The 27,575-nt window shown below is 41.8% G+C and overlaps 1 protein-coding gene across 4 annotated transcripts in view; it reads right to left on the bottom strand.

The window, feature by feature from the left end:
• Window positions 1-1,243: 1,243 nt before the first annotated feature.
• The window catches only part of BCLAF3 (BCLAF1 and THRAP3 family member 3), a 101,234-nt gene continuing 74,902 nt past the window's right edge, over window positions 1,244-27,575 (bottom strand). For all 4 annotated transcript variants that reach the window (XM_040423671.1, XM_040423670.1, XM_040423669.1 and 1 more), the window contains one exon: window positions 1,244-1,673. In XM_040423671.1, the coding sequence (XP_040279605.1) occupies window positions 1,644-1,673 (30 nt within the window). In that variant the 3' untranslated portion in view covers window positions 1,244-1,643. The remainder of the gene's footprint in view (window positions 1,674-27,575) is intronic.

Below are 27,575 nucleotides of genomic sequence, written 5' to 3'. Positions count from 1 at the left end.
GAGTCAGTACCATTGCCTTTTTTGACTTAGTTCAGAGATGTGGTGCTCTTCAGGACATTCACGATCACCAGATCTTTCCCCTATCAAGAATGTCTGGGACTGGATGGGACGACATATCTCCAATGCAGAGTAGCCAACAACCACCTTGAGGCAGCCTGTATCGCAGCAAGAGGAGATGCCACCACTATTAATGTGACCCAGCCTCAACATATACTGTGCTGCAGAACCCATGTACAGTTTGTGTATGAAAATGTATCTATATTATAATGTACTGCACATTTTTTGAGTCCACTAATGACATCATAATACATTCTTCTTTTTACATGCTCCATATTGTTGGCACTTTGTCCTTGTCTATTGCTTGAGCCCAAACATGACTGGGTGTTTTTCCTGTCACAATAAAGCACTGCTAGTATGCGGACATCTAATTTTTCATTTTTAGACTTCTGTGGACTAGTCTCATATTCAAGATAGGTTGGCACTGCCCTTCAAGTGCATATATCAACATGAAGGGAAGACCCACAATATAAGTATAGAAGTTGCAGCATTCAGCAGAGCACAATATAGAAGCTATTTCATACTGCTTGGATATTTTTGCTCCAAGGTCCAATGGAAAACCTGTAACAGGGTTCCCCACCTATCAATGTGTCATTTGTCATATGGGTATCGGTCGTGTGCATGAGACCCAAGACAAATGATCACTAGGAATATGAGAGTGTTTATTTCTACAAAAAATCTTTGTGTAGTTTTGAGAAATGAGACTTTAAAGTTTGTGATGAAGTCAGCAGCCTCTACTAATATCTTGTTGTATTCAGAACAGAGGGCTGAAAAGGAGTTTGTCCAGGACTTACATATCTATAACATACCCTTAGAATAGATCATCAATATCTAATGGGAGGGGGATCATCCAATTCCTGGTACTCCCCCAGATCAACAGTTGAAGTCACTGTGCTTGGGGCGGGCACTGCAGCTTGTGACATTAAATCCATCAATCACATGGCCTTTGTGTAGCTCCGTCCGATACCAAGATGCTATACAAGGTATGGTGCTGTATTAGGTACACTATGATTTGGTCGCAGAGCTTGTCCAAGCACTGCGGTCCCATCAAACAGCTGATCAGTGGGGGTGCTGGGAGTCGGACTCCACCAATCAGATATTGATGGCCTATCCTTACCATAGTTCATCAATATACAAGTCTCAGAAAACCCCTTTATAAGTGCTATAAAACAAAAAGAGACATAAAACAATTCAGGCACTTTATTACATTAATACACAAATTTCTCAACATAAAACTAAAACCTGAACAGAAACAAAAATAAAACAAACCATGCTGTTGCCAAAGGAAAGGTGAAATAAATACAGACAACCCATCTATAAGAAGTCCTCTGTGTTTCAGCCTTGCATTTTATTCTTGCAAAAATGGTATTGAGAAATTAGCAATTTTTCATCTGAACATGGTCATTAAAAAACTGTGAAAACATTACAAAAGTTGTGCAGCAATCCACTACTGAGAAAATAGTATCTTTTATCAAGACTATTTATTTTTTTTAGTGCCGATGCTCTTAACGAAGCCCTGGAAAGTCAAGTATCTACAATTAGAAGCTCTAGTGGATAAGATTCCTCCTGAAGCTCATGGAAGTCGGTTACATCCTTGGGGCTGGGTTCTTCCATCCCTGTAATGAGAAACATCAGAATATATGTTCAATATATTGAAATGCTTGAAATAATTATTTTCTGTTACATTGTTGCTTATCTGTACTAAGGTGTTTATCCCAACCCTAAGGCATAAGGAGTAAAGCAAGTGGAATAATGATGGACTTTCTTGTATTGGCATACTTCAATTCATATACAAACTAAAATATGTCCTGCTTCTATGATGTATCTCACAGAATTAGTCTTTGTTCACGTTAGAACAATATCCTACATATTTTTGGCATATGAGAGTTACTCATTGATATTTGAAAGGACAAAGGGGTGCACCCCAAACAAAACAGTTAGGCGACTCAATGTAGGAGTACACACACTGGTCCCGACAGGGTGTGGACTAACCTGACAGAGTTGGTCTACATAATCACAACTCTATATAGCACTGGTTACAAGTACCCAAGTACCATGAGTCAGATTTTGGCAGAAAATCCTAACTATTCATTGAGTGGACGCTGACTTAGGCCTCATGCACATGACTGGATGTATTTTGCGGTCCGCAGAAAATACAGGTGACTTCCGTGTGCATTCCGTATTTTGCGGAACGGAACAGCTGGCCCCTAATAGAACAGTCCTATCCTTGTCCGTAATGCGGACAATAGGACATGTTCTATTTTTTTGCGGAACGGAAATGGAATGCACACAGAGTAAATTCCGTTTTTTTGCGGACCCATTGAAATAAATGGTTCCGCATACGGTCCGCAAAAAAAAACGGAACCGACACTGAAAGAATATACATTCGTTTGCAAGAGGCCTTAGTCTGCAGTGGTATTGATGGAATAAAGTTTTAAATGGAAGGATCCTTTCACCAAACCATCCAGCTGAAAGGATTTTCATTGTAACCAATGACATGTTTCAGCATTGTACCGAGGCTTCCCGCAGGCTAAACCGGTATCCGCATGATGAAATGTGTCGCTTGTTACAATAAAAATCCTTTTATACTAATTGTTTCATGGAAAAATGCTTCTATATATAACTTTATTCCAGAGATACCACTACTGACTAAGCCAGCGCCCACTCTGGGAGTTAGGTTTCCGGACGGAAATTGGCCCTTCACATCTGGTACTCATTGATATCTGACAGATTTGCTATGCTTTCTTCAGTTGGAAAATAATACTAATGACCCAAATATCCCTCTCCCCATCCCATGTCATCTGCTAGACCTGGGAAGAGACATGTAGGGTACATGCAGAATATAATGTGCTGGTGTAAACCCATACACTCACCCACCACACAGTGATTGGGGGCTATTCTGACTGCCAAGTAGGCAAGGCTCTACATCCAGTAATTAGAATAGTGGACAGAAAGACACACCTGCCCTTTTTGAAAAGGAATAAATTTAGCATTATCGTTACAATCCACCATTTGGTGTTGCTAAATAACACTACCCTTGTAAAAGTCAGGTTTAGTCCACTGTTGATGGGATTTTATAACCTGAAACAGAATTTACCATCTTAATATTCTTTTATAACAACAACAAACATATATATTAATACTCTGCTATATCCTGTGGATTGGGGATAAGTTGATATATTGGCAACCATTTACTAAAGGCTCTGCATTTTGAGCCACAACGCTGCATGTGTGAATAAAGTAATTTGTAAGTAAGCTGTTCAACAAAGTGCTGCCATCATTTCTTCTTTGGATCTAATATTAAAAGGGTTAATAATTGATAACCTGTCCTCAGGATACGTCTTCAATAGCTCAGAGGTGGTCCGACTCCCAGCACCCCTGCCGATTGGCTGTTTTTTTTTTTTTTTGGAGAGGCTGCAGCTCTCCAGTGAGTGCTGCGGCCTCCTCACAGCTTAGAAAGCACAGTGCCGTCCACTGTATAGCGGTTGTCCTTGGTATTGCATCCCAGCTCCATTCACTTGAATGGAACAGAGCTGCAAATAAGCCATGGGACTGGTGAACGTGACATTACTGCTCTAAGAAGAGGCCGTATTGCTAACGACAGCCTCTTTAAAACAGCTGATCAGCATGAGTGCCGGAAGCTGGACCCGATGCTGGTGACCTATCCTGAGGACAGGTCATCAATATTCAACTCCTGGAAAACGACTAACACTAGTAGATAATCCATTAAACGGTTACATAATTGATACGGTTGAAAATACTCACAGGTCCGTCAAGTCCAATCTATAGGCAGATGCCAAACGCCTGACAGAAGTAATAATTCTAACCTACTAAAAGTATGGCATCAGAATAAATCCCTGGGTCAACACCCCATCTCCAGCACTCTAGTATTCAGGCCCCTCCTAAACTTGATCAACTTATCACAACATCTTGTTCCATATCCTCCCTGTTCTTTCCTCCAGACATAAGTCATGGTTACCGGCCGAGACATAAAAAGGTCATTAGAAAGATCTTTGTACAGTCCATTCATATATTAGTACATGGGACAGTGGAATCAGACATTTCTCTGTACACTTGTTAATTTTCAGTCTGCCCGTGTCTATGTTTATTATGTTTATCTAAATTTCCCGCATATATCCAATACTTGGGTTTAGAAGGCATTCATAAGTTTAATATTAGACTCTAAACTTCCTAATGAGTTAACATGGACTTTTCCTTCCATTCCTGGCTAAGCTTGTGACAGCAGTAACACAGCCCATGCCCTTAAGAGTGCCATGAATCACCCCCTACATGTAATGCCAGACTTATTGTGGACAGCTAACAGCTAATAAAAAAAATATAAAATGTAGATGGTTAAATCATTACCAAGTTAAATGGAGTTGAAAGTAAGCTTGAAGAACGTCTAAGCAGGTGAACGTAATGTCTGTGTGGTTACCACTGGGTGTGGGTTGGATTTCCATTGAAAAACCAAAAACCCCTAATGTGGTTATACAATTTAAAGAGATCTTGGGATGTTTGGAATAAAAAACAAGAACATTTCTCAGCTTCCCATAAGACATATTTTGGTGGCCCAAACCTCAATTATTAAGCATAAGAAACCACCTTAAACACATATACTTTCCTGTCAAGTGGCCTGGTGAATACACATAAAATGTAGTCTGGTGAATACACATAAAAAATAAATAAAAAATATATATAATCTGGAAATCACATTGTATGATTTTTAAAGAATTTATTTGTCTTGCACTGCTGAACACAAGTATTTGAACACCTGAGAAACACCAAGAATTCATCGTGGCTGGGTCTTCCAACATGACAACGACCCGAAGCACACAGCCAGGATAACCAAGGAGTGGCTCTGTAAGAAGCATATCAAGGTTCTGGAGTGGCGTAGCCAGTCTCCTACCTAAATCCAATAGAACATCTTTGGAGGGAGCTGAAACTCCTTGTTGCTCAGCGACAGCCCGAAACCTGACAGATCTAGAGGAGATCTGTGTGGAGGAGTGGGCCAAAATCCCTGTTGCAGTGTGTGCAAACCTGGTCAAGAACTACAGGAAACGTTTGACCTCTGTAATTGCAAACAAAGGCTTCTGTACCAAATATTAACACTGATTTTCTCAGGTGTTCAAATACTTATGTTCAGCAGTGCAAGACAAATAAGTTCTTTAAAAATCATACAATGTGATTTCCTGAATTCTTTTTTTTTTTTATTCCGTCTCTTAGAGTGGGAATGCACCTACAATGTGAATTTCAGACCCCTCCATGATTTCTAAGTGTGAGAACTTGCAAAATCGCAGGGTGTTCAAATACTTCTGTTCCGCACTGTACCTTTACTTCCACAAAAGAGGCAGAGGCAGCCTGGGCTTAAAGCGAACCTTTCACCTGGATTTCACTTAATAAACTATCAAAAGTACCTTATAGATCATCCTCATTGTGTTAGCACACGGTCTTGTCCCGCTTTTCTGTCATGTATATGCATGGAAAAATCGCTTTATAAAGTACTCTTCTCCAGCTCCACAAGTCACGATAGAAGTCAAGGGGGTAGCCCTTCCCTCACTCCAGGCTGTAACTCCCCTGCCCTAACCCCGCCTCTAAGCAGTGTAATTGACACCCGGCTCAGTCGCCGGGACCGCGCTTGTACAGGCGGCGCATGCGCCGTCGGACTCCAGCGCGATCCTGTAACTGAATCGCGTGAGTAAGAGAAGACAGGCAGGCATCAGGGACGGCGCATGCGCGAATCAGTTACAGGATGGCGCTTGAGTCCGACGGCGCATGCGCCGCCTGTACAAGCGCGGTCCCGGCGACTGAGCCGGGTGTCAATTACACTGCTTAGAGGCGGGGTTAGGGCAGGGGAGTTACAGCCTGGAGTGAGTGACTTGACTTCTACCGTGACTTGTGGAGCTGGAGAAGAGTACTTTATAAAGCGATTTTTCCATGCATATACATGACAGAAAAGCGGGACAAGACCGTGTGCTAACACAATGAGGATGATCTATAAGGTACTTTTGATAGTTTATTAAGTGAAATCCAGGTGAAAGGTTCGCTTTAACTACCTCAAGTCTCCAGCGAAGAGGATCTCCTTCAGCGGGGAGGGAACAAGCAGTGGCTGAAGACAACACAGAATTGGTCCGCAGCAGTATCCAAAGGAGTCACTACACGCCAAAACACTTGATACTCACTAGTGGGGAGCTGGCATAACCCGGCACTATTGGGGGTGAGTTACGGGGAAAAGATCTAGTGCTCCAGACAAAAAAAAAAATACCTAGTAGCCATTGGCTCCTGAACTGAGAAATTTAGGAGCCAAATCGAAACCGAATCAAAATTTTGGTATAGTGACAACGCTACACCGATCAGATCGGCATAGGGTTGTTTAGATACCAAAATTTTAATTCTCTTTCGTCACCATAAAAAAGTATTGCGATACTCAATACCACGCAAAAAATAAAATAAACACCAAAAAAAGCCGAGTGCATTTCGCATTTTATGAAACGTTCGGCCCATAACAGAACAGTCCTATCCTACTTTTTGGGGCGACAAGGTGATTAAAAAATGGCGAATCGCATGGTTTTTATTTATTTATTTCTGTTACGGCGCTCACCGCATAGGAGATATTTTTAAATTATTTAATAGTTTGGACTTTTCAGACGCAGCGCTATGTAATATGTTTATTTAATTATTGTTTATATATTTTATATGTAAAATTGGGATTTAAACTTAATATTTTAGGGTACGTTCACACTAGCGTTTTTCTTTTCCGGGATAGAGTTCCGTCACAGGGGCTCTATACCGGAAAAGAACTGATCAGGTATATCCCCATGCATTCTGAATGGAGAGTAATCCGTTCAGGATGCATCAGGATGTCTTCAGTTCAGTCATTTTGACTGATCAGGCAAAAGATAAAACCGTAGCATGCTACGGTTTTATCTCCGGCGAAAAAAACTGAACACTTGCCTGAATGCCGGATCCGGCATTTTCCCCATAGGAATGTATTAGTGCCGGACCCGGCATTCAAAATACCGGAATGCTGGATCCGTCCTTCCGGTCTGCGCATGAGCATGACAAGCGGAGAGATGGATTCGTTCTTGCAATGCATTTGTGAGATGGATCCGCATCCGGATGCGTCTCACAAATGCTTTTTTTACTTACTATTAGCCCCCTTAGGGGCTGGAACCCTTGTCCTATTCAACCTTAGGCCCCTTTCACATGGGCGAGATTTCTGCGCGGGTGCAATGCGTGAGGTGAACGCAGTGCACCCGCACTGAATCCGGACCCATTCACTTCTATAGGGCTGTGCACATGAGCGGTGATTTTCACGCATCACTTGTGCGTTGCGTGAAAATCGCAGCATGCTCTATGTTGTGCGTTTTTCACGCAACGCAGTCCCCATAGAAGCTAATAGGGCTGCGAGAAAATCGCAAGCATCCACAAGCAAGTGCGGATGCGGTGAGATTTTCACGCATGGTTGCTAGGATGAAAGTCTATTTACTGTGTTATTTTCCCTTATAACGTGGTTATAAGGGAAAATAATAGCATTCTTTAATACAGAATGCTTAGTAGAAGGTCAATTGAGCGTTAAAAAATAAATAAAATAAAAATGAACTCACCTCCAATTGATCGCGTAGCTGCCAGTCTCCTGTTCTTTCTTCAGGACCTATCAAAGGACCTGTGGTGACATCACGGTGCTCATCACATGGTACATCACATGATCCATCACCATGGTAATGGACCATGTGATGAGCTCAGTGACGTCACCACAGGTCCTTTGACAGGTCCTGAAGAAAGCACAGGGGACTGGCAGCTACGCGATCAATTGGGGGAGGCGAGTTAATTTTTTTTTGTTTTTTTTAACCCTCATTGGCACTGCGCCACCAATGTTTAAGGTTTATTATACTAGGGTGTTGGGGGGGCGCACTGCGCCACCAATGTTTATTGTACTGGGGTGTTGGGGGGGGGGGCGCACTGCTCCACCAATGTTTATTATACTGGGGTATTGGGGGAAGGGGGCGCACTGCGCCACCAATGTTTATTATACTGGGGTGTTGGGGGGAAGGGCGCACTGCGCCACCAATGAAGATAACTGACCTGTTAATACAAATACAGGAGGCGGGTGCCGGAATCAAATAGCCGGCACCCGGCCTCTATGACAGGGAGCTGCGATCCGCTGCAGTTAACCCCTGAGGTACCACACCTGAAGGGTTAACTGCCGCTGATCGCAGCTCCCTGTCATAGAGGTCGGGTGCCGGCTATTTGATTTCGGCACCCGCCTCCTGTATTTGTATTAACAGGTCAGTTATCTTCATTGGTGGCGCAGTGGCCACAGCCCCTCCTCCTCCTCCTGTCTCTTCTTATTGGCGGCGGCAGCACAGGGGGGAGGGAGAGACTCCTTCTCCACTGCGCTGCTGAGAAGAACATCGGCAGCGGGGCAGAGAACTATCATCTCCGGTGCCCCGCCGCTGTATTCAACTGCAGAGCTGCGGCGGCGGGTCTAGTCGCAAATGGCGACAAGACTAAAAAGTCTTGTCGTAATTTTTAAATTCGAAGTCGCATAGATTTGTGATAGTTTGGCATAGATTGGATTAAGGGCTCTTCCTTGTTTTCCAACTATAATCTAGAGTCACAACTAATAAAGCCATGGAACCTCAATGCACTATTACATACAAGATATTCAGCCTTTAACACAGAACTTAGAAAGAGTATACTAATTAAAGACACAGTGGCAGCTTGGAAAGCCGCCAGGAAAATATACCGACTACCCTTTCTTGTCTCTAAATACCTCTCCCCATGGGGACATTCAGAATTCCAGGCAGGAACCTCAAACAAACAATTCCAGAAGCGGGATGTACAGGGGATCAAATCAGTAAGGGACTTATGGGATGGACAAAAATCACAATACCGCTCCTTTGCAGATTTGGGTGCCTTATATAATTTAGATACAAAACACTACCTAGCATCCCATCAAATCATAGGGTTCCTGAAAGGCAGATTAATAAACAAATCGTTGGAATTCTCTCAAAATGACTTTGATGAAATAGTTTCGCCCAAACAAAATAAAGTTTCTATAGCCTACATTTACAGTGAGCTAAAGAAACGTCTGTACCACTCGCATAGGAATGCTCACTTCAAAGGATGGGATATACACCTAAACGCTAAGATAAGGGTACTTTCACACTAGCGTTATTCTTTTCCGGCATAGAATTCCGTGAAAAGGGCTCTATGCCTGAAAAGAACTGATCAGGCATATCCCAATGCATTCTGAATGGATAGAAATCCGTTCAGTTTGCATCAGTATGCCTTCCGTTCAGTCACTGTCAGGCGTTTTGGCCATACATAATACCGCAGCATGCTGCGGTATTATGTCCGTCCAAAATGCCTGATCAGTCGTCGGAATGCCGGCACTCATTCCCATTGACTTGTATTAGTGCCGGATCCGGCATTGCAAAACAACTGAAGGATCGATCCGTTCTTCTGGTCTGCGCATGCGCAGACTGGAAAAACTGAAAAAGACTGCAAGACGGATCCGTCCATCCGCATGACAAGCGGAGAGACTGATCCGTTCTTGCAATGCATTTGTAGACGGATCCGCCTACAAATGCTGTCAGTTGTCACACTGATCGGTGGATCCGGCAGGCAGCTCCGACGACGGAACTGCCTGCCGGATCACACTAACTCTAGTGTGAAAATAGCTTTAGTTCAAAAGAGATCTTAAGGGGTTGGAAAAATGTGCAAATAGCTGCCTTTAGTGAAATATGGAGAGAAACTCGATTCAAATTCATACATAAAGCAATTTATGGCTTTGATACAAAAAGGAGCAAAATCCCTTCAAATGATAGGAGACAAATATAGTTTGCCCTAAATTCTCACTACCTAGAGCCAATATGTACCATTCTATCTGGGAATGTCCTAAGATAACAAGTTTGTAGGGAATGGTATCGCAGGAACTTAATGCTAAACTTAAACCAAAACTTCTAAAAATACCTGAGGAACTACTTTTTCACATTACCACCCCACAGACCCCTTTGGTGGCTCACGTAGTGTTATTAGCCACTAAGAGATGTATCCTAAAACATTGGTTAACACCAATAGTACTGACTCTAAAATAAATTATAGACAATACTAAAGTATGCCTTTTGGCAGACAAATGGGCAGCAGAGAAAGGAGGGGAAAAGACCTGCAAAGCAAACCACTTAAAATGGTTAACCTACATACAAGCTTTCTACCCCACGGTAAGAATAAATGAACTAATATAAAGAAGGGAAGTGAGACACCAAGATTATAGGCTATTCTATCTAATAGATCTCCGCCAGGTACACAGATAATATACATAAAATGAGTCCTGAAACGTTTTCAGGAGTAAAACTCGAGAATATAAATAAAGATTGAAACCTCAGCATCTGGGGGAGGGAGGAAAATGTTTGGGATTATAGTTTGTTATATATGCTGTGTCTTTGTATGTACCATATAATGCAATGGATCATCAAGATTGTATTGTTCAATTTATTGAAAAACTCAATGAAAATAGGAGGTCTCAGACATAGAAGAGCCTGGAAAAACCAGAGCACAGAGATTGATGAGGACCAACAACTCCAGACAGATGAATATAAACAAGAAAAAGTAGAATCTAATGTGGTGGTAAACATCTCATCCTATACATTGACTGATTATGAATTGAAAGCCCTGAATAAGGGATTGTCCTTTTGCCCACAGGCTAAGCCTGATTGGTTCCAGTTGGAACTGGACTTGAACCGCCTCCTCAGGAATTTAAAACTGAGGGTGTGGTTCGACTCCAGTTCCACTGGTGCCATGAATATTAATGAAGTCAGCAATTCTGATGGTCAACTCACTTTGAAACAGTTTGATTTGCATTTAAAAAGTGATTTTGTTCCACTTGTCAATTCACATGCCTTGGAATGTTTTTCTGAGGCGGTTAAGAGAGATATAGCTATGTTGAGAAAAAGAGCTCAGTCCTGTATGTATATAAGGCCAAATATTTCGACACAGGAAATGTCTGCACTGGAGGATTTGTCCAGTAACCCCGATCTCACCATCAAGCCTGCGGACAAGGGTGGTGGGATCGTGGTGATGGACACCACTCTATACATTAATGAGATACAAAGGCAATTGAGCGAACCTGGTGTCTATGAACCATTGGTCAGGGACCCCAGATTCGATATTGCAAGGAAAATAGATGTACATTTGACTGTTGCGATACAGAATGGTATTATTGATAGACAACTAAAAGAGTTTTTGGTGGTGAAGTCCCCGGTTACACCCACGATATACGTATTACCAAAGATACATAAAAGGTTGGTCGACCCTCCGGGGCGGCCTATAATTTCTGGTAGGGGTTCGATCCTATCCAACATAAATGTGTTCTTGGATAAGATATTGAGAGAATATGCTATGGGTGCTAAATCATACGTTAGGGATACCGGAGACTTCATCACCAAAATTAAAGGAATGCGGGTTCCTAAAGGGGCGATTGTGGCCTCTTTTGACATAGTGTCGTTATATACCTCGATCGACCACGGAAAAGGCTTGTCGGATGTAGCGGAGATGTTACAACATTCAGAATATTCCGCTCCAGTACGACAGTTTATACTGACACTGTTGGAATTGTCTCTGAGGAATAATTATTTTGTGTTCCAGGGACACTATTTCTTGCAGAAGATGGGCGCGGCAATGGGCTCTAATGCTGCGCCCACTTATGCAAATATTTTTGTGCGGTCATTTGAGGAACGTCTTGTCTATGTATCTCCCCACTTCAACCAGGTCTTGACGTGGTGGAGATACATAGACGATATCTTCCTCATTTGGGGTGGCACCATGGAGCAGTTGATGGACTTTCACGTATACTTGAACCCCCTTGATCGGGAGATCCAGTTTACGTTAACGGCATCGACTGACCGGGTGCAATACTTGGATACACAAGTATACATTGAGGACGAACAGGTACATATGGATTTGAATATTAAGGCCACAGATAAGAACACATTGTTGCATTTTACTAGTGGGCATCCAAGAAGGATGGTAGATTCTCTGCCGTACAGTCAAATGCTTCGTGTACGAAGAATAGTTGACAAAGATGAGAATATGAATTCAGCGATGAAAAATATGGAACAATCCTTTATAGATAGGGGGTATCCTAAAAAGTTAGTAAAAAAACATGCGGAAAGAGCCAAAAAGATCTCTAGAGATGAATTGTTGACCCCCAAACAAAGACAGACTAGTGACAGATTGTCGTTTGTATCATCATACAACGAGTTGAGTCCTGATGTTGAAAAGATAGTGAGGCGACATTGGGGGTTATTGAGCAGTGGACACCCCAACATTGTGGCTTTTAAAAATTCACCTATGATGGCATATAGAAGAGCAGGGAACATCAGGGATAAGGTAGTACACTCTAAAGTACCAGACAAAGGACAATTGAGAAAGACGTTTCTTAAAACAAGGCGCACAGGCTCTTTCCCGTGTCTGGGATGTGTGAACTGTAAACAGATGGCCAAGGGTTTAATATAAGACATGTGGTTTAATATAAGAACTGTGAAAGAGTCCCACCACACAAAAACAAAAGTTTTAGATTTTAGAAAAACAGACTTTTCAAAAATGAAATTAGTCATAAATGAGTCCTTATCAGACTGGAACGGATTACATGGAGTCCAGGAGAAATGGGACTACTTAAAAGGTGCATTATTGAAGGCAACAGAAAATTGCATTAGACTTGTCAGTAAAAGCAAAAAAAGGAAGAGACCACTGTGGTACTCAGCAGAAGTGGCCCAAATCATTAAAAATAAAAAGCTAGCATTTTGTAATTATAAAAAAAACCAGAGCAATGAAGATAAGGAAATCTACAAGATTAGGCAGAGAGAGGCCAAGCAAGTTATAAGAACTTCAAAAGCGCAGGCAGAAGAAAAACTAGCTCAGTCTATGAAAAAAAGGGGATAAGACATTCTTCAGATATATAAATGAAAAAAGGAAATTAAAACAAGGAATAACTAAATTAAAAACAAAGGACGGAAGGTATGTAGAAGAGAATAAAGGGCTAGCCGACTGCCTTAATGAATACTTCTGTTCAGTTTTTACAAAAGAAAAAGGAGAAGGACCTCCACTAGAAAGGATGACTAATAAATCATTTGATGCATGTATCTTTACAGAGGAAGATGTTCTAAGTTTGCTGTCTAAGGTGAAGACAAATAAGTCACAGGGGCCTGATGAGATACACCCAAAATTATTAAAAGAGCTTAGTGGTAAGCTGGCAAAACCGCTAACAGATTTATTTAACCAATCATTAGTAACAGGAGTCATCCCGGAAGATTGGAAATTGGCAAATGTCGTGCCCATTCACAAGAAAGGTAGTAGGGAGGAATCGAGCAACTATAGACCAGTGAGTCTGACATCAATAGTAGGCAAATTAATGGAAACCCTATTAAAGGATAGGATTGTGGAACATCTAAAATCCCATGGATTGCAAGATGAAAAACAACATGGGTTTACTTCAGGGAGATCATGTCAAACAAATCTTATAGATTTTTTTGACTGGGTGACTAAAATAATAGACGGTGGAGGTGCAGTAGACATCGCATATCTAGATTTTAGTAAGGCTTTTGACACTGTCCCACATAGAAGACTTATCAATAAACTGCAGTCATTGAGCATGGACTCCCATATTGTTGAGTGGATTAGGCAGTGGCTGAGTGACAGACAACAGAGGGTTGTAGTCAATGGAGAACATTCAAAACAAGGTCCTGTTACTAGTGGGGTTCCACAGGGATCTGTACTGGGACCAATTTTGTTTAATATCTTCATAAGTGATATTGCAAAAGGCCTCGATGGGAAGGTGTGTCTTTTTGCTGATGACACAAAGATATGTAACAGGGTTGATGTTCCTGGAGGGAAACTCCAAATGGAAAAGGATTTAGGAAAACTAGAAGAATGGTCAGAACTCTGGCAACTGAAATTTAATGTGGATAAGTGCAAGATAATGCACCTGGGGCGTGAAAACCCAAGGGCAGAATATAGAATATTTGACACAGTCCTGACCTCAGTATCTGAGGAAAGGGATTTAGGAGTAATTATTTCAGAAGACTTAAAGGTGGGAAGACAATGTAATAGGGCAGCACGAAATGCCAGCAGAATGCTTGGATGTATAGGGAGAGGTATAAGCAGTAGAAAGAGTGAAGTGCTTATGCCGCTGTACAGAACACTGGTGAGACCTCACTTGGAGTATTGTGCGCAGTACTGGAGGCCATATCTCCAGAAGGATATAGATACTGTAGAGAGAGTTCAGAGAAGAGCTACTAAACTAGTACATGGATTGCAGGATAAAACTTACCAGGAAAGGTTAAAGGACCTTAACATGTATAGCTTGGAAGAAAGACGAGACAGAGGGGATATGATAGAAACTTTTAAATACATAAAGGGAATCAACTCGGTAAAGGAGGAGAGCATATTTAAAAGAAGAAAAACTACCACAAGAGGACACAGTTTTAAATTAGAGGGGCAAAGGTTTAAAAGTAATATAAGGAAGTATTACTTTACTGAGAGAGTAGTGGATGCATGGAATAGCCTTCCTGCAGAAGTGGTAGCTGCAAATACAGTAAAGGGGTTTAAGCGTGCATGGAATAGGCATATGGCTATCCTTCATATAAGATAGGGCCAGGGGCTATCCATAGTATTCAGATATATTGGGCAGACTAGATGGGCCAAATGGTTCTTATCTGTCGACACATTCTATGTTTCTATGTTTCTAAGGGATCTGTGTTCTCACATCCAGACACGGGTGAGACCTTTGACATAAGACATTATCTCACCTGTGATTCGTCATGGGTAATATATGTACTATGGTGCCCCTGTAAAAAATTATATGTTGGTGAAACTACTTGTGATCTAAAGACTAGGTTGAATAACCATAGACAATCTATTAGGAATAAAAGAAGAGATTTGCCCATATCAAAGCATTTTGCTGAAAAAAATCATAAAGAAAGTGATCTAAAATTTATGATTATAGACCATGTTAAACCATTGGAGAGAGGAGGGGACCGATTAAGTAAATTAAAGAAAACTGAGCTAAGGTGGATTTTTCGGCTGGATACCCTGAAACCGAAAGGGTTAAATGTGGAATTTAGGGTAACAGGAGGAATGGTTGGCTAGATATCCAGTCTGCAGGACTTATAGTCTGATGTTGTCTGCTCTCTGTATAAGGTGAATTAAATGGAAGCTACAGTGATATGTCTATGCTAATATATATTTTTGTATGCATTGATTATTGCCTTGACTCTTGCCTGTGCCGGGCACTGGATAGGGATGATGAAATATGGGGTTATATGGAGGCATAATAATATTGCCCAAACAAATGCCTGAAACTAAGATGGTGGATATGGACTCGTGGTGGGGCGCGGACGATTGGACTGCGTGCTGACGCACACTTTGTATGTGCGCTGCGCTGGGAAGTGATCGATCGTGCGTCACCACGTTGGCTTCCACCCTAGAGGCGACGCATGACTAATATATGCTGCGTCATAAAGGAAATGGGTTAGATACATGCGCAGTAAGGAGCAGTGGACGCGGATGAGTGGCGTGCTCCAGCACAAGCAAAGACGCCTTCTCCCCTCGCTTCTTGGTCCATGGTCAGGCTTGCGGCAAGGTAATATAGTCAATGCCTTTTTAAATTGCACTGTTCACTTTAGTATACGCACTTGTATACACTTATGATGATTGATTATTATTGAATGTATCACTGATATGCCCTGACCTTCGTTGGTGAGTATGTTAATATGTGGAGTTAATTATATGAATTGAAGCCCACCCACGAATGGGAGTGCACTAGTACCCTATTGGCCAATAATGGAATGGGTCATGATGTAGAGATGTATTTATTTTTGCACTATGCACTTTTATGTTCACTTGACTTGAGAAACGCCCTGTGAGAGGACCGAAACGTTGTCTTTGCTGACATGTGTGAATAAATTGCACATTTTTTACTTGGAGTGCTGCGGATTTTCTTTCTCTACTGATTCCGTCCTATATCGAGGGACCACCGCAGGCACCCATACAACTACAGCTGTGTTTGAAGGAGTGCTGCCTGACCTTTTCCATGAATATATATATAGAAGTGATGAGGAACCTGGCACTACAGCAATATGTATCAACACAGAAGAAAGCACAATGTGCAATCCTGACTGCACAGGGATGGAAATTAGCGGTGCCCGAATCAGGACTGATAAGACTAAAGGCCATCTTATAATCTATATACTAGAAATGCTGCGGACGGGAGGAGCATGGGAGTGGATGTGTGACGTGCGCGGCTCCCTCTGGGGTGAAGGTGCGTGATACCATGCATAGCGGCGCCTGTCTGCTGGCGGGAGCCTTAATCCGGAGTTTTAACCCGGAGGATCTCGGGTAGGGAGCGGTGGCCGCCACCCCTTCCCCCCCCTACACTAGCTGGCTGAAGCCTGGCGGCAGCAGAAACAACAGTGGTAGCGAGAGGAGGCTGTTTAAGTGAAGAAGTGGATGCTGAGAACATTAAGAGGAAGAGCTGTCGTGGAAAGATATAGATGCGGTCCCTTTCTGAAGCAAGTGGTGGTGGAGCGTTGAGCTGCTGGATTGGTCATCATGTGCTGTGCCACGGAGAATCAAAAGTATCTGCTCCCTGGAAGAGCGTTGAAGGGTGGGCGAAGAGACTACGGGAGGTGTCTACCCCCATTCATCATTACAAGCTGGCTGACTGCTGGAGACACTCGGGAGGAGGAATTTGCGACTTTTCCTGAAGGGAACACATGAGAAACTGATGGTTATAAGATAATAGTATGGATCTCACTCCACCACACTTCACCATAATCCGTAAATTCTAAGACCGTTGCAACTAACTCGGCTAGTGTCTCTCTCGAGTTATTCATTAAATGGTCTGGGGTGAAGTGGATTGATTGAGATGAACTACATTTTGACCTTCTTTTGATGGAATAGTTCTTCTGTCTTAATGAGAACTCCCCTTTTTTAACCTCTATAATTATGGCTTACAGATTTTAGAGACTTTCTTCGGAAATTCTATAGATGATTTAGAATCAAGTACCTGCGATATATGAATTGTTTGTACTCTCCCCTTTTCTTTTGTGATGGACCCTATTCATTAGATGGTCGGGGTGAAGTGGACTGACAGAGATGAACTGCATGCTGGCCATCCTTTGATGGAGTAGTAATGTCTTAATGATAACCCCCCTTCTAACCTTTATAATCATGGTTTACAGATTTTAGAGACCTCTTTTTGGAAATTATACAGAATCATGTACCTGTGATTTAAGGCTGCGATATATAAACTGTTTGTACTCCCCCATCTTCTTTTGCAACGGACCCCAATTGTGGACTATGTGCTAATAATCATTGAAAAGAGAAAAAAAAAAAAAGAAAGAAAGAAAGAAAGAAAGAAAGAAAGAAAGAAAGAAAGAAAGAAAGGGGAAAAAAGAGGGCAAAGGAAAATAAATAAATAAAGGTGAATGTTTTCTATAATCATGAGAATTTTGGGAAACGCTGTGGGCTTTAATTGTGAAGACTGATAGCTCTTGATTTGCTGCGTGTCTCCCTTCGTTCCCGTTTTCCCCATGTACCTTCTCCTTTTCTAATTTTCTTCCCTTACCAGAGATCTTATCAGTTTGTCTGGAGGGTGGTTTGGCTGCCCTTGCGGTCTCATTGGCTTTAATAAACCTGTAGAGCCTGGGGGCAGGGGGAGAAGAGAAATTAGGGATTTATAATTGTGGTATGAACTTCACCCTATTATATGCTCTTCTTAATCGATGTACGATAATGCCAATTTGGAGATTTATAACTTTGTAAAAGTACTGATAAGCGTATATATCTGGGGGGAGGGAAGCGGGGGAGAAGAAATGGAGGAACTATGGCAAAACAAACGGGAGGAAAGCAGGGGAAAACACATCTTAAATCTGATTGGTCCAAACAACAGTTAATAACCAGTATGATTAAACAGCTGAGGGAGAAGCGACTCAGGATGAAGATAATATGGTGACTCAGGATGAAGATAATATGGTACATCAGGTAGAAGTACATAACGTTTTCAGTATCACAGATAGAGGAAAGGGGGACTATTCCAGGTACAGTTGCAAAAAAAAGTATGTGAACCCTTTGGAATGATATGGCTTTCTGCACAAATTGGTCATAAAATGTGATCTGGGGGGCGCATGCGCGAGGCTCACGAGGAGGACATGCTTCCTTGAGCTCCGCTCCGCTTATTGAACCAACCTGCCCTAAGCGCCTTTGATTAGGCTCCAATCAGCCTCAAAATCGATGCAGGGATCCCCGAAGATGCCCCGAACCAAAGGGAGGTCAAAAATTCCGGGCACTCCGGTCGCGTCGCAAACTTTACCGGAGCTATTCCGACAGACCAGGCAGACTGTCATGGCGGACGCACCTTTGGAACCTACCAGTCCTACATCTTCTGACGGTGGCAGTTCTTCACCAGAAGCGGCAGCTCCGAATACAGGTCAGAATGACTTATATAAAAATATAGCAGCCCTGTTCAAAACGGAGCTATCTCAGGCCGTCACCGAATTTTCCCGCCAAATCCAGGACCTGGGAAATAGAGTCTCTGACTTAGAGACAAGAATGGACGACATGTCCGATACACTAGACCGTGATAAAGAGGACATTATCTCCCACGATGCCCAGCTTATAGAGCTAGAGCTCAAACTTGAAGACCTCGAAAATAGGTCCAGGAGGGGCAATCTGAGGGTTAGAGGCCTGCCAGAGTCCTTCACAGATCTGCAAGCCACCCTTTCCACACTGTTTGCAGCCCTCTTGCCACAGATTGAGCTCAGCCTTTTCAAAATGGATAGAGTCCATAGAGCTTTGGGGAAACCTCGTAACCTGGACTTACCCAGAGATATCATACTCAAGCTTCACCATCCAGAGATGAGAGACAAGATTCTTTATGCCGCAAGGGACTTAACTGTATTACCTGGACTCCCAGCTTCAGTTCATCTGTATGCGGACTTGGCTCCATCCACACTTCGGAGACGCAGGGAGATGAGACCAGTCACACAGTCTCTACAGAAAGCACAAATTAGATACAGGTGGGGGTTCCCCTTTAACCTGTCGTTTCAGCTGAATTCCCGTCTTCACACGATCCATTCACCGGCGGAGGGATTGGATGTCTTACAAAGAGCAGGGATACCCTGTGAACCTCAAGCTCAGCTACCCTCATCGCCGAAGCCTCAAAGGCCAGCGAGAGTCTGGACCAAGGTCCCTGCAACCCCGAATGGATCGAACAGATCAAGAATTACTTGAACTCTACCCTGTCATGACGGTGGTATGGCTTTATATCACATTCTGCGGTCTCATAAGGATTCCGTGCTGTACTTTTCCATCTAAGCCATTTGAGGCTAACCTTTTTGATTCAGGGGTTCGATAACGTGGTTTATCATGTTGTCCCTGTTTATGGGCAATTGTGAGATAGTAAGGCGAGCCAACTACAGGCTGGCTATCTTTTCACTTTTCCCACTTATGATTGTTTTATGTTTGGGGCTTACCAGCTCTACTTTTTGTTTACTGTTTTTATATGTTAATTTGCTGTTTAATAGTATTGTTTCATGTTTCTTGGAGAAATGGCATGGAGATTCATACTGTGAGGCGCTGGGGGGGGGGGGGGGGGGGTTGGGGTGCGTTTGGCTCTGGGAGCGGGTGGCATCTGGCTTCATCTCCAAATTACCAAGCTGATTTTACACTGACATCATGTGTAAGATTTTAACTCATAATGTTAGGGGTTTAAATTCCCCACGAAAGAGAAAAACAGCATTCTCCACCTATATTAAACACAAGCCGGATGTCATCTGCCTTCAGGAGACTCATTTCACTCCCACATCTCACCCTAAGTACTTTAATCCACAATATTCCACCTTCTACTCCTCTTCATTTACTTCAAAATGTAGGGGTGTGGTGACACTGTTGAAAAATACCTTCCCCTTCACGGTCTCCCAAACTTGCATAGACCCGGAAGGGAGATACGTAATACTACTGGGAACTTATAGGGATGAGTCTCTTTGCTTAGTTAATTCATATGCTCCTAACGAGGACCCCATTTCCTTTTTCGAAAAAGTTGGAAAGGTGATAGAAACTCTAACTTTCCATAAACTAGTTTGGTGTGGAGATTTTAATTTTACTATAAACCCTGTACTAGATCGTTCCACCCCCCCCTCTACCTTGAGGCCTACTATGCAGACAAAAAAGATTCAACGAGTTTTTCAATCCCTGGCCCTAGCTGATACCTGGAGGGAACATAACGGTACACAGAGAAGCTATACCTTCTATTCACCAGCCCATAGGGTGTACTCTCGCTTAGATATGATTTTATCTTCCACGTCTCTTCTTCCTCATATGTCATATTCCAGACATGTAGTTTCCTCCTGGTCAGACCACGATATGGTCATCTCTGACTTTACGGTCCCACAGGTCAGTCCTATTCCGTATCACTGGAGGCTGAACGAATCACTGCTGACTCATACAGCACAATTCTCTCAACTGAAGGACGAACTTTCCAACTTCTTGTCTGACAATGTCTCTCACGAAATTAACCCTATGACACTGTGGCTGACTCACAAGGCCTTTATGAGAGGCAGGTTGATAAGTTTGGCCTCCAGGAGAAAGAAGGAACGTACCCAAGCTCAAGTTGGGCTGGAGGCCAGGCTGAACAGACTTGTCTGGGCTCACCAGAGATCCCCGTCCCTTTATTTACTTAAAGCAATTAAAGATGCTAAAACACAACTTAACATGATACTCACAAACTCCACAGAAAAAGCCCTCAGATGGACAAACTCATTTTACTATAAGTTCGCCAATAAGCCTGATAAACTATTAGCTAATCAACTTAAAAATAAACAGAAGATCAATCAAGTATTTAAAATTAGTACAAGATCAGGTCAAACCACCTCTAACCCTGATGTAATCTATGCTACATTTCAAGAATTTTATACGCATCTCTACTCAGCTCCCATAGGGGACTCTACAGCGAAAATAAATGAGTTTCTGTCTTCAGTCCATCTCCCCGCCTTATCCCCAGAATCCCAATCAGAACTTAATAAGCCGGTATCAGCAGAAGAAGTAGAATATGCTATTAACTCCTTGAAACTAGGAAAGGCCCCAGGCCCTGATGGCTACTCAGCCCTATACTATAAAAAGTTCGCCCCTCTACTTATTCCACATGTAGCTAACTACTGTAACTATTTGATGCAAGGATCTATCCCCCCAGAAGAATTCTTAAAAGCCTCCATTACAGTCATACCTAAGCCCAATAAAGATCCCCTGCTCACTTCCAATTATAGGCCGATTTCCTTATTAAACATTGACAACAAACTCTTCACTGCTATACTAGCTGGAAGACTCAATAGATTCTTACCAAGTCTTATACATAAAGACCAAGTGGGTTTCATACCCGGTAGGGAAGCCCCTGATAACATCAGAAAAATACTTAACATCATCCAATACTCCAATAAATCCAAAATCCCTCTAGCCTTATTGGCCCTAGATATTGAAAAGGCTTTCGATTCAGTTACATGGTCATATCTCTATAAGGTCCTCTCGACAATGGGAATTCAGGGTCCCTTCTTAGCAGCTATCCAGGCCCTATACTCTAAACCAGAGGCTCAACTTAAACTACCTTCTACTAGGGCCTCCCATATTCCTATTGGAAGAGGTACAAGGCAGGGTTGCCCTCTGTCCCCAGCTCTTTTCGCCCTAGCCATAGAGCCCCTAGCTGCTCACATAAGATCCCATCCGGATATTAAAGGCTTGTCAGTTGGGGGAACTGAATATAAACTTAACCTCTTTGCAGATGACCTTATGTTGACCATTACCAACCCCATCATCTCCTTCCCCTCCCTGCTGAAATTATTGGATTCTTTCTCTAAAGCTTCGGGCCTTTCCATAAACCATTCCAAATCCGATTTACTACTATGTAACACCCCCACTTCTACTAAAACATTGCTCTCTCAAAACTTCCCTTTCCAACTTAGATCCCAATATATACCATATCTGGGAATCATGTTGCCAAAGACACTGGACACAACATATAAGATTAATTATTTACCCATGTATAAAAAAATACGTCAGGATTTAGTAAATTGGCAATCCCTTCAAGTATCTTGGGTGGGAAAGATAAATATTTTTAGAATGGTAGTTCTTCCGAGACTCCTCTATTTGTTTAGGGCTTTACCAATCCCTGTACAGATAAGGGACTTGAGGTCGATTCAGAGGGATTTAATGAGATTTATTTGGGCTAACAAACGTCCCCGTATAGCTAAGGCAGTTATGTGCAGACATAAATCCCAGGGGGGGCTATCAGTACCAGATTTAGTAAAATACCATCAGGCAGCCAGATTGGCCCAAATGTTTTTGACCCATCTAAAACCACAGGACCACCCCCTATGGATACCACTTGAACGCACTTTCATCCTCCCTTACACATGGAAAGCCCTGATCTGGGATACTACGCCCATTCCTCCAGCAGTTCGTAATAATTCACCATTGACTTATTACTCGCTGATTCTCTGGAGGTCAGTTAGGTTTAAATTTAACCTGCAATCGAGGCCCTCTCCTTTACTGAGTTTTATAGGAAACCCTGCTTTCCTCCCAAGCCTCCAAGGTAACAATCTTAATTGGTGGTCTTCCAATCAATTATGCACCCTTCACAAACTTCTAGTTAGAGGTAAATTAATATCCATTTCAGATTTTAAAGAGAAATACTCACCTCCCGTAGGAGAATATCTTCTTATGAATCAGGTCTTCTCTTACTTTAGGTCCAATCTGTTACCTAGTCAAAATGTGGAATTTTCCCCTTTTGAGCGTTCAATCAATTTTTCACTATATAGACAGGGTCTACTCTCTAGAATGTATGAAGCCCTGAACTCTATCCCTGAAGGTCACAAACTAGCTTATATGAGAGCATGGGAGAGTGACTTGCAACAGGAATTCTCGACTGCTAAATGGTCACAACGATCACTAACTCTCACGAAAGGTTCATGGCAGGTTACCCTGGCGGAAACTTCCATAAAGGTTCTACATAGAACTTATATGGTGCCAACGAGACTTCATGCTATATACCCTGAGGTATCCCCCCTATGTTTTAGAGGATGTAATGAGGAGGGATCCATGCTTCATACATGGTGGTCCTGTCCTGTGGTTAAAAGCTTTTGGGTCAAAATAACAAATTTGATTTCATCTGTGCTTGATTGTAACTATCCACTAACATTACCTCTATGTATACTGGGAGATAGACCTCATTGGATGACCTATGCGAGATTTAAACTCTCCCAATATATATTACTGGCGGCGAGAATCCATATAGCCTTCAAATGGCGAACTGATTCACTCTCCTACCAGTGTGTTGTTGATAGGATCAATAGAATAATGGTCTTTGAGAAACTCTCAGCTATCCGAGCTGACACATTCACCACTTTCGAGAAGGTTTGGGAACCATGGCTAGCTTCCACCCATGCCCCAGACTTACAATATAGTATTTCTCTTTGATATTATTGTCTATGCTTGTCAGAATTACGCCTCTGAACTTTGATACATCCTCCTTATGTCAAAACTCCTATTGTATACCATAGTATGATAAAATAACGTACAATGTAATATACATCACTCCAAGAATTGTTAATGTTTATAATTTGTTTTTATTTTATTATTTACTTATGTACATGCATATCTACCTATGCTCAAACTCAATAAACACCTTTTGAAACATAAAATGTGATCTGATCTTCATCTAAGTCACAACAATAGACAATCACAGTCTGCTTAAACTAATAACACACAAAGAATTAAATGTTACCATGTTTTTATTGAACACACCATGTAAAACCAAAGTATGAGAACCTCTAGACTAATGACATCTCCAAGAGCTAATTGTAGTGAGGTGTCAGCCAACTGGAGTCCAATCAATGAGATTGGAGGTGTTGGTTACAGCTGCCCTGCCCTATAAAAACACACAACAGTTCTGGGTTTGCTTTTCACAAGAAGTCTTGCCTGATGTGAATGATGCCTCGCACAAAAGAGCTCTCAGAAGACCTACGATTAAGAATTGTTGACTTGCATAAAGCTGGAAAGGGTTATAAAAGTATCTACAAAAGCCTTGCTGGTCATCAGTCCACGGTAAGACAAATTGTCTATTGATGGAGAAGGTTCAGCACTGCTGCTACTATCCCTAGGAGTGGCTGTCCTGTAAAGAGGACTGCAAGAGCACAGCGCAGACTGCTCAATGAGGTGAAGAAGAATCCTAGAGTGTCAGCTAAAGACTTACAAAAGTCTCAGGCATATGCTAACATCTCTGTTAGCGAATCTACGATACGTAAAACACTAAACAAGAATGGATTTCATGGGAGGATACCACAGACGAAGCCACTGCTGTCCAAAAAAAACGTTGCTGCACATTTACAGTTTGCACAAGAGCACCTGGATGTTCCACAGCAGTACTGGCAAAATATTCTGTGGACAGATGAAACCAAAGTTGAGTTGTTTGGAAGAAACACACAACACTATGTGTGGAGAAAAAGAGGCACACCAACATCAAAACCTCATCCCAACTGTGAAGTATGGTGGTGGGGGCATCATGGTTTGGGGCTGCTTTGCTGCATCAGGGCCTGGACGGATTGCCATCATCGAAGGAAAAATTAATTTGCAGGTTTATCAAGACATTTTGCAGGAGAACTTAAGGCCATCTGTCCACTAGTTGAAGTTCAACAGAAGATGGGTGCTGCAACAGGACAACGACCTAAAGCATAGAAGTAAATCAACAACAGAATGGCTTAAACAGAAGAAAATACGCCTTCTGGAGTGGCCCAGTCAGAGTCCTGACCTCAACCCGATTGAGATGCTGTGGCATGACCTCAAGAAATCAATTCACACCAGACATCCCAAGAATATTGCTGTAAAGAGGAATGGTCAAGAATACAGTTCTGTAAAGAGGAATGGTCAAGAATTACTCCTGACCGTTATGCACGTCTGATTTGCAACTACAGGAAACGTTTGGTTGAAGTTATTGCTGCCAAAGGAGGTTCAACCAGTTATTAAATCCAAGGGTTCACATACTTTTTCCACCTGTACTGTGAATGTTTACATGGTGTGTTCAATAAAAACATGGTAACATTTAATTCTTTGTGTGTTATTAGTGTGTCCCAAGAGAGACCTCAATAGAGGCTGAGGGTAGAAAAGTAGAGGATGTTCAATTGCCCAGCTTGCAGGATATATTTTTAGAGATAAAGAAGTGTAATTTTTCAATATCTGATCTCTCTCTCTAAGTGGCCAACATTAATGTGTGGCTCCTTTGTGCAGATCTACATAAGTATAAAGAACAGACTGGAAAAGGCAGAGAAAAGGGTTTCAGATGTAGAGGATTTAGGGCAGAAAACAGAGTTTTCGGAAATGAGGAATGAAAATAAAGAAATCAAAAGTTAAGTTGCTTGACATGGAAAATAGATCTAGAAGAGCCAACATGAAGTGTGTGGGTTTCCCGGAGGGGGTGGAAGGTGTGCAGGAGTGGATTAAGGAATTGTTTGGTCAGGATGTGTCTAGATATCCGGACTTTATAGAACAGGCACATAGATTACCTAAAAGAGCTCCTCCCCCAGGTGAGAGACCCAGACCATTATTGGTTAAATTTTTAACATCGAGGGACAAAGATGAAATTCTGCGCAGGGCAAGGAAGAAAGGAAAGCTACATTACAAAGGAACCCCGGTGATGTTATTTTCTGATAATGCGAGAGAGACTCAGAAGGAAAGGAGTAGATTTACTGATGTGAAAAAAGAACTTCGTTTGAAGGGGTGCAAATAAGATTTGCAGGCAGAGCAGCAAAATAAAAAGTACACTCAAGTATATTATTCTCAGGGACATATACCGGGCAAGTTATTAGCGTCAATCATAAGTGCACAAAGGGATACTAATTATATTTTTCAGTTGCTTAATGAGAATGGGTATTTTTTCAGAAATGTATAAAAGCAGGTCCCAAGCTAGACCGGATGAAATAAATGCATTTTTTGATCTGATTGAGATGAAACATTTAACACAGGACCAGAAACAAGCTTTAGAAGCCCCAATAACAGAGATTGATAATATCCTTAAGACTATGGCTAAAAATAAATCTCCAGGCCTAGATGGTATTCCCTTTGAGGTCTATGATAGATATAAAAAGGTTTTAATGCCCACATTGCTGGAAATGTGGAATGATTAAAAAACTAATAAGATCTTACCAGCATCATTATGTGAAGCATTGATTACCCCGACACTAAAACCTGACAAAAATCCCAGCTTAATGGACTCTTACCGTCCGATATCTTTGATAAATACTGATAATAAGTTATTGGCAAATAGATTGAGAGTGGTGGCTACACTTATACATGAAGACCAGTCAGGGTTTATGCCCGTAAAATCAACTTTGGATAATATCCGGAGAGGTTTTTTAAATATGCAGTTGAAAGCAAGTAATGTAGGGCAACGATTGGTTGTATCAATTGATGCCTCAAAAGCGTTTGACAAAATAGAATGGCCATACTTGGTGGCTACATTAAAACAATTAGAGATAGGAGAAGAGTATATATCCTGGATAACACTCCTCTATACGGATGTTAAAGCTAAAATAATAGTAAATGATGAGATATCTGATTCAATCAAAATACAGAGAGGAGTAAGACTAGGATGCCCCTTATCTCCGTTGCTTTTCGCCATCGCGGTAGAACCCCTTGCTTCGCTAATAAGACAGGATACAAAACATTAAGGGGTTCGTATTTGGGAACCATGAAGAAAAAAATCTCATTATACGCAGATGACCTAATGTTATACATAGGGTCACATGACTCTTCGTTATGTATATTTGAAATTTTTCAGAGGTTTGAGAAACTAGCTGGATTAAAAATAAATTGTGACAAGTCGGCCTGTATTCCTTTAGATCCACTAGGAGACTTTTAACCAGGGCCTCTGGAGATCAAAAAGGCAGAAGAAAATATAAAATATCTTGGTATCAAAATATCAGTAGACCCATATGATTATATAAACTTCAATTTGACACCTTTAATAAGTAAGGTAAGAGACAAGATTCCTGCATGGAAGAAATTTCCCATCAATGGCAGACAGAATATCTTTGATAAAAAAAAAGTGTTTATTACCCATGATAATATGGAATGCCCTGATAGAGATCCCCAAAAAAGATTTTTAAAACTCAAGAGAATTTACTTAGTGAACTAATTTGGAGGGGACGCAAGCCCAGAATGAGATTACAATTGCTACAACTCCCAGAAAGTGAAGGAGGATTGTCTGTTCCAGATCCGAAGACGTATTTTTTGGCAGGTCAGCTCAGAAATTGTTTGGATTGGGGGAAAACTCAAGTCTGTAGACTGGGATATGTCAAGTATTAGAAACAGGTATCCATTTATGGGAATATATCAAGGGATCAATAACAATGTTATTGATGTATAAAACCTGGTTAAAAGTTCGAAATCTATGGGATGATCTTGAGATACATGAGGAT

The sequence above is a fragment of the Bufo bufo genome, chromosome 3 (genome assembly GCF_905171765.1).
Source record: "Bufo bufo chromosome 3, aBufBuf1.1, whole genome shotgun sequence".
Classification (NCBI taxonomy): Eukaryota; Metazoa; Chordata; class Amphibia; order Anura; family Bufonidae; genus Bufo; species Bufo bufo.
This window is presented reverse-complemented; position numbering and strand designations above follow the sequence as displayed.